Below are 14,945 nucleotides of genomic sequence, written 5' to 3' on the forward strand. Positions count from 1 at the left end.
GACGCTGAAAAGTTGAAGGGAATAAAATCGAATGATTCGGTGATAGATGAAGAATCTCGTTCCAGTTGGTTAGAGGATAAAAACGATCCTTCGGTGGGGATTAAAAATTCTTTGACGAAGGAAGACGGCTCAGACGATTCGAAAGAGGACATCAAGAGCAATGAGGATTCCTTGCCACTGGAAACTATAGTCCAAATACAGGCTACGTGCCAAGACTCGACAGAAGAGAACCCAGCTAACTCGGATGAAGATTCTGAAGCTGGGAAGAGTCCTAATAGTCAGGATCTAGATTACGATTACCCAGGATCTTCTCGCGAAGCATCGCAGAGACCCCGTCACGTGTGTCCCAAGTGCACTTCAGTGGGTCTGCTGAAACGTTTCGACCCTTTCGGCTCGTCGAACGATAATAGTAACCTGGTCAGGGAGGGCCGGTGTCAGGTAGCCGGTTCCGGTAAAGCGGAAACGTTACGTAAATATTCCACGGTGGAGAAGAAAATGAGAAACAGCTGGCAGAGAATAGGAGCGACCGGTCTAATTGGAGCGACCAGGAATAGGAATAAGGAGAAGGCGAACTGCGGCGAGGGGAGGAACGGCGAGCCACTCTGTCGATCGACGAACGATGTCCGGAAAGAGGCTACCCTGAGGAGGCATTACTATCCAGAGGGTGGATGGGGATACGTGATCGTGACTTGCTCCGCGCTCGTTCATTTCCTCGGGATCGGTTTGCAGCTCGCGGCGCCGGGTAGCTGGCACCTCACCGCCGAACTCAAGTTTCATCAGCCTCCTCTTCACAGCGCAGGTAAGGCTCGGTCTAGGCACTTGCCTTATAATTAGTACCTTCCCTATCATCACTCGTTCAAAATTAATTCTTTGGGTCAGGTACAATAGGGATTGAAATTTGTATTGATAGATCCTGAGGGACCCAAGAAGGTTCATAGTGGTTTCTATTTTTGTTCCATTAAACAGATTTACATTTTGTAAATACTGATGTTCAGTGAACGTATCAAATTGTGAGTCTTGTAAGATTGTGAACGAAGGAAGGATATAATTTAGAAGCAAACTTTGATTTTACTTCTGATTTATTGTAGTCTATGGCGGAAAGAATAAAATCGGATTTTTCATTCTTTAAATGTCGCTATGTACTATTATTATCATCAATGAAGATTTTCCATTGAACTTAATAAATATAAATGTGACTTCGAAGCGATTGTAGAAAAATAATGGTTTTGTAAATGTTTAATCTGTACACGGCGTTCACTGTTAAAAGGTATGTAACATTTCTATAAAATCTTCCGTGTGTAACCACTAAGAATGTCTCAAGATAAGGGGTTGAAAATTCCAGTGATCCCACAGTCTATCGAATCGCGTCCTGCCTAATTGGCTGTTACTTAATTGACCCGGGGTATCGTTTATCTTAATCGGAAGTGGCCGTCGAATCAGGTTATTCGGCGTTCCTGGCGGGCCGGAGAGTCGCGCGAATTTCGGAGGCGGCCGGATCGGCTGATTACGCTAAGTGAAAAGCACGCTTGCGAACACGATCGGGCGGCGGTTCATAAATCAGCGGCCGCTTTTCGCGGTTTATTTCTTTCCTGACGAGCCGCTCGCGCTCGTTATCGCTGGACTCCGTAAACATTTGACGGGAGAAGGCTGCTTTTAATGATAGGGACTCGAGCGGCGCAGCTTGTGTGCATCGTTTCGTGATTACAATTGGTAGATTGCGGTGACGTTTATATAGCAGTGCAATTCTCGGTACGTTTTATATTGAAGTTGTCGAAACGAGCAAAAAATTGGCACTTCTGGTGGCTTCGATTTGTACTCTTTGCGCCGATCGTTTTAGACGATCGTTTCTGGAAAACTTTAGGTGATTATGCGAAACAAACGATATTGTAGCAGTCTAACAGAAAAATATTGTGTTATGAACCATGCTGTATCGAGGAACTGGAAAGACTATTTTTCTGCTCGCTTTTACAGGGTATAAATCCTCGTATCGATAGTATTTTTACGCATTGCACGGCGTAAATATCGGCGTGACAGAAACGTAATAACTAGTGGTGCTTTCTACCAATAGGTTTCGCGCGTTTGATAAGAATTGCAATTTATTCCCTGAGAATGAATTTGGTACAGATTGGAAAACATGAGAGGTAGAAATTATTGTCTCAGTCTCGTTTCTTAGTACTAATTATTCAAAATAATATTGATTCATATAGTTTCTTAAAATTGAAGAATGACAAAATATACCGTACTTGTAATTGTAAAGTATATTTCTATGGAGGCTATAGAGTGTTTCCACAATGTTATGCTTGGTCATTTAGGATTTTCTAAGGTTATAAATGAGTTGAAATAATTGTTATAAAGCAATTAATATTGAATCTAATTTCCATAAAGAGTTATTATACTACAAGTAATATTTTCCAATACAACAAGAGCATTTAGAACTTCTCCTACATAATGGTCATTTTCAAACGCGAATGAAGAAAGTTTTCAAAATTCTCAAGCTTCCTGTTTCCCGATCAAAACAGCCCAAGATCGATGTTCGCGTAAAGTTCTTTTCCTATTTTGATCGATAAATCCTTCTCGCAGGGCAGTAAATTTCTTTTCAATCTATTCTTCAATTTATTTTGAACGCCACGCACGAGAAGTACCAAGAAACGTTACGTTAGAAATTTTAAATCGTCACGTGAATGTATACACGAACACTTAGTTTGGAAAATGTATTCGTTTCTTACTACTCTCAATTAACATTTAATGACTGAACTACTGACACTTCCTCCGCGGGAGCGCTACTCAATTTATTACCTCAAATGGTCAATATTTTTAGCAGCAATTACCTTATCTCTGCACCCCGTCAGATACGAAAATATTTAATACCGTTCCAGAGTATCAAGGTGAGCTTCTTATCTTTAAAAATGATATTTATATACACAGGGTGTCTCGTTTCAAATGAAATGTTAAGAAACATACCAAAATGAATAATATTGTAACAATTAATGCAATTATAATTCCTGAACTTGAATTAATAACTTTTGTATTCAACACTTCTATAATATTCTTTTATTTTAAAAATAACTCTCTTATATTTCCTTCTGAATTTACTAAAAAATTCCGTCCACTAGCACACGCAACAAAATAATAATTCTCTACATAAAAAAATTCCACTACAAACCACTTAAAAAGTAAAATCTAACTTCCATAATCACCCAACTTCTCTCTTCTCACTATCAACTTTATCTAAAAATAAGATCTTAAATTAAGAATAATTAAATCTCAAAATCAAGACTACTCAGTCTACCGGAAAGTTTTGTCCGATAATATCATCCCAAGTTTCTAAAGATGAGTCACTCCACAAAAATGGAATCCAGAAATCACCATCATACTAGGAAAAAGTAATTAGTACCGACAGAAATTATATTACCCGGTAAATATCAATAAACGCATCGCGACTGTATCATCCTGTTTTAATTAAAAAAAAAAAAAACGGTGATAACTTTGCAGAACACCTAACACATTGAATCGTGCCACCTGGTATGCACACGGTACACGGCCGTGCCCGAAGGTTTCTCGAGAGCGCGCGAAGCGCGGTGCGCTTAACTGGGGAAAACAGGAATATCGTAGACGGTGAAATTACGGCGCGCTTCAGCCGCGAAGAAAGGTACTGTCCGGCTGAGAAGTCTTGTCGGTTATTCTTCGTGGCGAGAGATCAGGGAGACAAGAGAACTTTTCCACTCACGTTACCCAAATTTCGTGCTACCGCCGTTTCCGACGCATATCGATTATGGCGGCTGACAATAACAAAGGAAGGAAACAAAACCGAATGCAACGGAGTGAGATGTAACGACGGATACCGAAATTGGTGACACTATGAACTTTGATCTCTGTCGTTGCGTCTTATTTCGTCGCCTTCAGTTCCCACGGTGTGTACAGCGGAGACGTAATCGTTACTCAATGACCGTGGCGCGGTGCCGTAAAAAAATGCCGGGCCGAGCAGCGAGCGGCTCCGATCGCCGTAAACGTCTCGCGTTTATTTAATTTGCTTACAAGTAAGTGCGTGGCGACATCGGGGCGCAATACGCGCGCGAAGAAAAATCGGGACATTGTATCGGCAGTCTGGACGCGTCTGCGGACGGGAACCTCACGTACGGCTCCGGAGGCGTGCGAGGCATCGCGATGCACTCGCGAAGGACCTTTCCTGTTGTGTGTGTGTGTTTTTTTTGCCCGAGGTACGGGGCATTAATTTGTGTCCTCTCGACAGTTAAGACTGTGCTTCTGCTCCGAGCGCCGGGCCCACCGCGGGATGATCCGATGAATCGTCGATTACGCGTCGAATCCGCCTAATTCAATTCTGGGCCGGTCGATTTATGTCCCGATCGAATTACACGGAGTGTCTGATCGGTTGCGACGTTTTATGGTGCGATTAACGTGTCGGATGGATAGTGTTAATGGACAACGCAGAATGAGTTTTTCTGTGTCAGTTTGGAAATGAAGAGTGGATCGTTTTATTACGGAACTTAGTGCACTGGTTTTTACTGTGGGGATATTGTCTTTTAGTGAAGCAATATCCGGGCATAACCATAATGAAATGTGAATTCTTTATGAAACGATTTTACCGTTGGAGTTGGCTAATCAGTCGGCCGTTTATTATAATTTTATAGCGACATTTGCTGCCGAACGGAGGATCTTAATTCTTTGGGATCCTTGTGACTTGAATATTGATAAATGTCGCTTGATTAGGATCGTTAAGGGAAACGTAATCTTCCTGTTGTAAAATTATTTTACGAGGGTCTTGTAATTAGCGGGACATACCGGTGGAAAAAGGGTACGGAAGTCCTGGAGGTGAATTAATGGAATGACCATAATGTTCTGCAAGCGAGGATCGTGTGTCACTATTGGTTAAAAGAACTACAATGTCTGTCATCGCCAAGTTTTACGATCGAAGGAGAATCTAATGGCTTCTCATTAAAGTAATCAAATATTAGTGTCACAGAGGCAACCGTCCGACCTCTAAATCAAAACATAAAGACAAGAATGTTCAGAATGAATTACTAACGATACTAAGTTTTTATAGCGAGTATATGCAATAAACTTTACAACGCCACGTACAATAATAAATCCAAGCACTGTGTACCTTAATAATAATTATCGAGTCTCATAGAATCGCATGCAGATACATCATTGACACAATGACGCACGCAAAAACCATCCTCAACCAGATGTCCGCTGGCCCTCTATCTTCCTGAGCAATCTTCCATCTACCAAGCCCACTCCACGAACGACTGTCCAACAAAAATCCCCTTTGCCCGCGGTGGTTCCTTTTCAGCGGTGCGATACCTGCGTCGTTATCCGTGCGCGATCGCCATCTAATCATAATTACGATCGTTAAAAATCCACCTGCGAAATGGACGCTGTGGCTGGCTCGAGTCCACCGAACGGAGATACCTATCGCAGGCGTCGCAACTCGTACAGCGCAGCGGTGATTAACATGCCCGCGATCGCGGACGAACCGTTGGAAAATAGCCGTCCCATTGAGGCTTCTATCAAATCTCAGCAACTGGTGCAAAGAAAATCCGTTAAATTGCTGGACAACTCCAGCCTGGAAAGCTGGTCCACGGAAAGCTCCATGCTGAAAAGAGACCTAGCCAGAACCCCGTCAACAGACACCAGCAGGTCCTGGAACGAGAGCATCGAAATCCCCGAGATCTTCCTGTCCCACCCCGAACTATTGTCCAGACTAGCAAAGTGTCGTTGCCTGTTAACAGCGAAGCTCTCGATCTCGTCGGAGTGCCAGTGTCAGTGTCGTTGCCAGTGCCGTTGCAGCCAGTGTCAGTACTATCGCCGGAAGATCTCGAGCTGTTCTGTGAGCAGGGATCACGGGTTCCTAAGTGGTTTCAGGCGGAAGGATTCCAGCTACTCGGTGTCCACCTGCCAGAGCATCCTGCCGGCGTCTTCCGGCAGGAACTCGGTCGCGAGCCTGTTCCACGAGATCAAGGAGGATCCCGGCGACGTTCGGGAGCCGATCGCCGAGGCGATCCGGCAGCGCCGGCACTCCGATCAAACGCAGTCGCCACGCGGCTACGGCGGCAAGATCGGCCGCGCTGATAACCGACGCCGATTCTCCGAGCAGACCGCCACCGCGCCGGCCGTGGATCCCAGCGCTAGGAGAGGCAGCGCAACTGATCCGACCGCGGCGACCAAACCAATCATCGCGAGAACCAGTCCGCGCTTCTTCGCGGAGAAGGTCGCCGGCTTCGCCAAGGAGTCCTCCTGGCAGCCGCTTTTGCATAATGAAAGTCTCGAGACAGACCCGGCGAAAGACGCCGCGCGGAATGGGAGTCGGGAGCCGGACTGCGCGCCGCGGGACAGACGCAGGAGCAGCGCCAGCATCACGCCGAAGATGATGAGGAGACGGTTTTCCGAACAGCTGATCCTCGAGGGAGGCCTCGGCAGCGTGCACGACTACGAGGACCTGCTGCTCGAGGACGACGGCGCCGAGGAGGAATCGTTCACCGCGATAAACGCTCGGAAGAGGATCACGCTTAAGAGGCATTATTACCCCGAGGGCGGCTGGGGACACGTGATCGTAATGGTGACGGTACTCGTGCAGGTTATCTGCCACGGTCTGCAGCTCGGTTCTGGCGCACTGCTGACATCGTCGACGGTGAAGTTTCGTGAGAACGTCGAGCACGCAGGTAGGGTACGAGATTTTGTGGGATTTAAGGTTTTTTTGGAGAAAAATTTATTCGGAAGAATCTTGAATGGGTTTCTTATTGGTTATTTTTTCGGTGTTGATGTTTATACGATTGTGTATTATTTTTGGTAGGCTTTTTGGGAAGAATAATTGTTTGAAAATGGAATGTAAATGAAGACTATGAAAACTTTGTTGTTTCGTTGAATTCATCTCGAGTTGATGGAGATATTTAATGATTTAAATATTGTTTTGTTCTTTGGAATCCATTGAATTATTTTGTGTAAAGAAGAAATGATCAGCTTGATCGTTATAGTGGAAAATCTTAAATCTGAAACTTTAAGTGAACATCTTCTTTTCGTTTACCTTAACTTTTCTACTGTTTTCATTCGTTCCACTTTGTTTTTCATCCATTCTGCTCTGATACCTATGATCGTCAAGCAAATTTCACCTTTCAACGTTCCGTAAAAAGGTATTTACGATGGTATCGCTTGCGAACATTTTTTCGGGATTTATTTAATATTCGTTTCCAGTCTGAAATTAGCATCCAATCATTAAAGTTCGGACTGTTTTAGCCTGTACTAAAGGTACGCTCGATACAATCAAAATGTCGCGTCAGCTAATCACGGGGACGCAAGTAAAATTTAATGTGTTTGCTACACTGATCCCAAAATTTACGGAGAGATTTAAGGATTAAGAAATTATGAAGATGCGTATGCTGAAGGGAGAAAAGAAAGAACGAAAAGGAAAGGTCGTTGGCGTATGAATTTGCGCGACGCGAAATCGTGTCTGATCGCACAAGTATTTTCAGCCGAACGGCACGGATGTGTGAGATGTTGGCATGTGCTAAGAATCAAGATTACTACCGACGCATCTGCTGGATAGGTCTATCGGATTATGTTTTTTAGTTTGTGGTTGTGATCGCTGGACCCTAATAAGCTTACACCGAGCTGGTTCTTGCGGTTTGTGAAGCGTGTATGATATTCCCCGCTGTAGTTGGTAATTTCTTCTTTAATCGCGGAGATCCTCGGATCACGGCGGATGATATCACTCGCGATCTACCAAGCAGCGTTACAAATGGGCTTAGATGTTTTGCGCCGGGATCTTCGCACGATCTTGATATTTGAATAGCTAGGTAAATCGTCCGGTTTACTGCATCACGTCGAATCCATACTAGTTTCATTATTCTTTTCTTTCATTCCCTTCCTTTTTTCGTCCTTAAATCCAACCATCGGTTTCTCCGTACCAGGAAGACGTCGTACCATTTTTTTTCCAAAGTCAGTTACGGAGAGTGAGTCATCAGAGACAGGTTCTCGTATTTGCAGACGGCGAGCATTGTTTTTATTTTCCAACATAATTTCTTCATCGTCAATATTCTTCTTGCTGCAGTAATTTTCTACGGATTTATCAAGTCAATGGTAATGGCGCATACAGGATTTTTTTAGCGCATTCTTTCGCGCGAAGATAGCGGTATGTGATAATGACGCGGTAAGTTACGTGATATGATATTGTAGGGTATAATCGAATATAGTTATGGATTTCGAAAAAATTCGACCGTACTACGGGGATCTGTGAAAATGTAGAAATTCCATCACACTCCGTGAATGCTTAAAACATTCTCTACATAGTCGAACGAAGAACTCGTCCTCTATTTTATCATACTTATCATCTTAGGAGAAGAAACGTACCGTACACCATTAAAGGAATGGCAAGCGACTTTGAAATGACATTGATGTATGCGTCTACTAAAATGGCGATCTACTTATGATCCAATTTATCATCCGCCCATCTTTCAACTCCATTCCGTTTCATTTCATTCGCAGTATCCCACATTCAATTTCAACAAGTCAACTCAAATTCTATTTTTCAGCTTTACTTCCAAGCGACACCGCATTTACCAATTGACTACACGACTACGAAACTACTTTCCAAAATGCTCCATTGTCCCAAAAACTTTCCAAACTCCAAAATTTAATCAAAACTTGACCAAACGGGAACAACCAGTAACATCGGACCATTTTACAAATTCGCGTACCTTCAAAAACTTCAGTCATGGTAAAAATCAACAGCTAAATTAGTCTTGATGAAAGATTCACGCCCGATCACATTGCGCGCGGAATCCGGCTTCGATGATCGCCGACACGGCACTCCATCCGTTCGGTTTATCGGCGTTTCAATTTATTCTGATCTCCTAGCGGAATGATCTAGATTCAGGCGCAAGATCGACGCGTGCATCCGGCACGGCGGTAACGGGGCCGAATCGTTTCGATAAGAGGCGAAGAAGTTTTCGCGAAACGGGGAAGCTTAGCGAGATACGCGCGACGTGTACGCGATTCCATGCACCTGCACGGCAACTGTCGTCGCGGCGAACGGTACTTACCTACCGTAAGCTGCACTCGCGGCTTGTACGAGTTCTGTTCTATATTGCACACGATCCTGCACTCTTAACCTACATGGACCCGCGGCGCGGTTACACGTGCAATCGCGCGGCGAACGAGCGCAACGACACTCGGGATCGCTTTTATTGATTGCGCCGCGAAAGATATTCGCAGGCAAAACGAAGTCGTCCAGCGGCAAGTCACCTAACTAGCCATTTTTTTTTTGGTCGTTTCGTTGTTCCGAGCTCGTTAGGACAGTCGCGAGCCTCTCGCATCACGCGAGCTTATTCATCAAGCGAGACGCCATCCTTCAGGCAAAAACTGGATTGTAACAGCGAGCGGAAGTGGACGCTTCAGTGATGACAGTTTCATGGGGTGTAATATTGGTGACATTTTTGTTGGATGTCTTGGTGATTATTTGGGGAGCATTTAGTTTACATAGGCTCAATTGCATTGTATATATTAGAATTGGTTGATCTTGTGGCTTTCGTTGAACGATGAATGATATGTGGGTTTCAGTATTTTTCTGTTTCGGTTGATTTTGCTTTTATTCGATAGAAACTTTTAAATGCATTAAATTGTATTTTGTTGTATTCTCTGATATAAAGTAGGCTTGTGTTGGTATGCGTAACGTGTAATTATTTTCGATTTGGATTAAGACGTTATGAAGCTACCATTTACCTCGACTTGTACCGGAAGAAGAAAAAGTTGATGTTGTATTTTAATTTACAGCGATATGGAATTATGTGTATATGCGTTTGTAGGCACAGGGAAATTTAATTGAATTCGGATTTAAGTAAATAATCTTTTTTACAATTTTCTGCAATATTTGCAGCCGACGGATTTAATTTTAATCTCTACAAATGTCACGCGATGTGTACAGAGGAAATTGGTGTTCTGTAAAAATAGGAAATGCATTAGCCGGGTAATCATTTAATCGATTTTCCAGATTCCACGGGCGAGATTGTGGAATTTTCAATTATTTAAGCGGTTAGTTTTCTCGAATGTACGTTTATTGGAAAGCCGTACTCTTACGATTCTTGGCTGACTCAAATAAAACTGAACACTATTCCAGGCCGTCAGTGGAAATTGAATGTTCACATCTCTGTCTCTCGTAGTATACCGAGGATTATGTGTGTTACCTCAATCGAAATAAGATTCGTTTATAGACGTGGAAGTGCCTAGGAACATAATTGCTTCTGCTATCATAAGGTGTAAAGAGAATTGAACATACTTTATAACGATCGTATATGCCGCTGTAAAAAATGGAATATTATGGTTTAGTTTTCAAATATTTAGACGAGGATTTATCGAAATACAAAGAAACTTAAAATTTGTATTTAATGATTCCGGGACAAATAAAAAAACACGAATTTTCGTTATAATTAATCATTTAAAAACTTCTACAGAAAATGGTATGCAAATCAGACTTTTTCTTAAGTTTATAGAACAGTTAGAATTTGAATACATTTCCATGCATATTGCGTCTTACATTTCTGAATATTTCCAAGAAATTTTTATGCAGTGTGTAATTTAATTAGAGAGATACCATTACAACAATGTGCTGGAAAATTTGCAGAAAATTGAATGCAATTAACCGCCTTGAGTCTGAAATACCGACGTGAATATTACTACCACTATATATAGGGGGTCCATATGGATTCAACGTCTTATGAATTCTCGTCGACTGTCTTACCGACCTAGAAATCCAGGACTGAGTGTAACGCCCTCTCTTTACGAAGGACAGTCGGTTGAAGAACTATTCACTGAAGTAGAATTGCAAGGCAAAAGGAATACACATAACAAATGAAACTTAGGAAAATTTGGGCAGCTGTTTAATTATCAAACTAAAAATGTTTTTAATCTTAACAACTAGCAAAAAATTAACATGCATCTCTTTCTACCATGTATCTCTCCTACTTTCGAAATATTTATTATAGTATTCATTAAAACAAGACTAAATTAAATTTAAACTACCCATTGATGAATACAATGCCTTCATTCGACAGTTTATTTGTCTTTAAAAAAGGAAGAAATATAAAGTTTTAATAAATTTAAATTAAATAAGTAATAAGAAAATCAAGGGAAACGAACCAAAGAAAACCACCCTCTTATACCTTCTCGCTTTTTGAACGAGCTCAATTATGGGAAATAAAAAGATAAATGCAGAAACGAGAAAAGTGTGCTTCCTGTTTTGTAGACAAATGCTAAAAATTGTGCAAAGCCGTATTGTAATAAATTTGTGATAAAAGGATTTAAAAGGAAATTTTCCTGTACTTTGTTGGTAACTTTGCAGTCAATATAAAAATAGTAAAGGACTCTTACTTCAATTTTATTTTCATACAAAATACAAAATACAAATGTTTATTAAATTCTAAAGATTAAAAAGACTGGGTATCATGTGTAAAACTATGCTATATAATTAAACAATCAGCGTAAATTACCTTAAGTGCATTTGATTAAAATCTCTTGCACATTAAAATATTGTTTATATGTGATTAATTAACATTTTTAGAATTCTCAGAATTCACAAAATTCTGTAGGATTCTTGGTGAACTTCTACTTTATCGACCACTGATATCTTCTCGACTCTGGTACACACATGATGCAGTGAAAATCCCTAGAAAAATATACAGATCGAATTCTTTTATAATAAATTACTACTAACAATTATTAATTCTTTTTAATACAATAAATAGAACCAATAAAAGTATATCAAATTTCGACAACACAATTCACAATTCTAAACACAATATCACGATTTCAACAACTCTATCAGATGATTCCTCCTTATAAAACAAAGTTTACTTTATATAATTTCACACCCCCGAATACCATATTAACCAAAATGCAGAAGAACAGTCTTAAATATGATTCAAAGAAATGCACAAAGAATCTCAAATAAAAGTACCTGTCTATAATTATAAGGTGGGAGACTGGAATTATAGCGTTTATCATCGCATCAAAATAAATTCCAGACAACTATAATTGAGATAGCAATTGCACAAACCGGTTCTAGATAATCGTGCAGTGATTATTGTCTCGATCTCAATATCGAAAAGTATAATTATGAAGTTAATATAATAGCCTAACAATATGAAACTAACAAATTATCATCGGTTCAGTAAAGATTACGTATGTTTATATTCAAATATTTAAAATAAACACGAACCTCTCTTCAAACTCTATCTTAATTTCTAACGCTGATTCACTGAAATACCCAGTCTCCGATTTCAGCTGTTTTTCAGCTTTTTAATTGAAAGCGATGTCTCGTGAAAAAAATAGAATCGCCCTTGAAACAAGCCCCCGGGTGAAATTATTGAAACGGAAGCTTTTATCTCGGCGATGTCGCCGCCACATATCTCGTCGAGGAGCGCGATAGGAAAATACAGATTGTTTCAGTGCAAGCGGCGGCCGCAGTAAAACCCGTAAGAAGTGTTTGCGAGCAGAAGCGAGGGACCGCTATCAGACAAACAGAAAGGATAATTCCAAGTAGGAATGAAATCCTCCGGCCACCGGTACGCTTTTGTTCTATCTTTTTCGGGCCGTTACGCCGTAGCCACGCTCAGATCCTCAGACCGAACTGCAATTCCCCGGTACGGTGGCTTTCATACATTCAAATTCGCGAAACCATATCCCTCTCGGACGCAATCGCCGTACAGACACTTCGGCTAGGAAAAGTGAACGCGGAATCTCCTCGATTCAATTGGACGCGTTGACCCATCCCTCCGCGCGCATCGATCAAATTACCTTTCCGGGCTCTTGACTCTCGATAGTGCATTGGCGAATTGCTCAGCGTTAAATTCACCAGCCTGACTAGTTGCCAATCCTTGGTAAGTTTAAAAGTTGCACTGTACTCGTCTCTTTGGAACCGTGATACTTGAAGTAAATTTATTTTGTGTTGTTACGTACAAATTTTAATATTTTGTCACTTGGTTGACTGCTGATTTTGATGTTTGATGAAAGTGTATTAGGTGATTGAGAATATTGAAGTGACTTTGAAGCTTAGATTTCTAGATATTTAATGAATTTCAAAGTGTCATGTCTTTCACAATAAGAATTAATTCTTAAGAATACTAATCGTGAAATATTGTGTTATGTTATTATATTCTAAAAGATTGCGCTACTTAAATATTCGACTGAACACTCAATACTTTTCAAGAAATTATTTTCCAGCAAATTAATTGCAACCGTTGCCATCTTTTATACGTTTCTGTGACTTCTTTTTGAAGCAAAAAGTTTGACCGAAATAGCAGACGTCGATTTGATTCGAATTTGTCCGATATAATGACGCTTTCTTGTAAAACGTTTTCAAGCTTGCATCATGGACAGGAAATCCACGGATACCTTATTGCAAACGTGACTAATGTCTCCACGCGGGAAGCGTCTGCCATTGCAACAAATCGATAAATCGTTTGTCTCGAAGGAATCATGCGCTGACAAATGTCTGTTAGTCGCAAGGAATGCAAAGCAGGCATGCTGGGAAATAAACTTCACTTGTTCATTCTTCTGGAAAGACTTCTTTCGCTATGAAGCTATAAACAACGTCGCTGCTGGGTTTACCTAAAATTCCGAAACACATCTTCGAAATAAAATAGAATTTGTCAACGTCAAAACTTAATAAAAAACAAATTACATTTAGAAACTTTTGATTTTTTTACAACTTTATTCAGTGGTTTATACATTGTTATTGGTTTAATTAAAATTACTACGTAATAACACGTGAATAAAATACAAAATATACTTAATATTTTATATTTCGTTCACATAAAATAGGAATCTTCAATTTATTCCGTCAATCTTTCCATTCCAAAAAGATTCTCCCCTCGTCATGCGGAATTTACAGTGTCTAAATTTAACTCGGGAAATTTAAAACTATCAACGGAGCTTTCCCGTGACGTTGTAAACTGTGAAGGTAGGTTTTACGGTCCTGTGGCGACCGTGCATCACGGGATATCCGAGACACATGGAGACGTCCTCCTGGAAGCGAGTCGGACGGCAAGCAACATGACGCGTATCGCTACTTTACACCGGTGCTAAGAAAAAAAAATCCGAAAGTGGTTAAGGAAAAATGAACAACGTTGTTGCATGGCCGGCAATGTGCATTCACTGCTCTCCAGGGCGTCGTTCAACCTTCCTTCTGACCCTTGGAAAATAAACCTTGCGCCACTGTCTCCTTGCCGGGTTCCTTTTATATTGGAACTACAATGCTTGAGATTGAAAGGGTTGGGTTATGAATTATATTCGTGCCATAAGTCTGCTTCAAGTTTTCATTGTATTGCTTGATATTTTTCATTTGTTTAATCTAACGATATTTATTATTAATCGATTAACTGTAAAAATTTAGAACATTCATACTCATCTTATTAATATCAAATTACTTCTATTATATATCTGATTCTATAATGCATAGAAAATAATTTAATGTCGTCTCAGCCGTGTCCGAAAAAATCATCTTCTGAGACACATTTGCTTTTATTCTTCATGTTTTTTTTTAAGAAAAAGGTAATTGGATGTTCATTGATATTCACTGTGTAATTATGGATATACCGCATTATTAACCCTTTACTCGAGAGACCCTCACTCGCCACCTGATTTCATACAATAAAACTATGAAATTTGATATTTAATATTATACCTTGTGTAACGCAGTTTGAGAAATATTGAAATAAAATAGCTTTGTTCCTCAATGCACGTATGATTTCTCTTCGAGTTAGTTTCACAAAATATCGTCTTTATCTCATCGGAGAATGTTGAAATATTTCTAGTGAAAAACTTCCGAGTGCAAAGGGTTAAAATGATTCGTTGTCGCACGGTATATTTCATGTTCAATGTTTGAAAATACGCGCCGCAAATGCACCATATTCGTACCATTGCAGCTAGCAACG

General features: G+C 40.6%; 1 protein-coding gene across 1 annotated transcript in view; it reads left to right on the forward strand.

The window, feature by feature from the left end:
* The first annotated feature begins 5,392 nt into the window (after window positions 1-5,392).
* The window catches only part of LOC116424707 (uncharacterized), a 61,614-nt gene continuing 52,061 nt past the window's right edge, over window positions 5,393-14,945 (forward strand). Inside the window, exon 1 of the mRNA XM_031971446.2 lies at window positions 5,393-6,683. Coding sequence (XP_031827306.2) covers window positions 5,393-6,683 — 1,291 coding nt within the window. The remainder of the gene's footprint in view (window positions 6,684-14,945) is intronic.

Source organism: Nomia melanderi, chromosome 2 (genome assembly GCF_051020985.1).
Source record: "Nomia melanderi isolate GNS246 chromosome 2, iyNomMela1, whole genome shotgun sequence".
Classification (NCBI taxonomy): Eukaryota; Metazoa; Arthropoda; class Insecta; order Hymenoptera; family Halictidae; genus Nomia; species Nomia melanderi.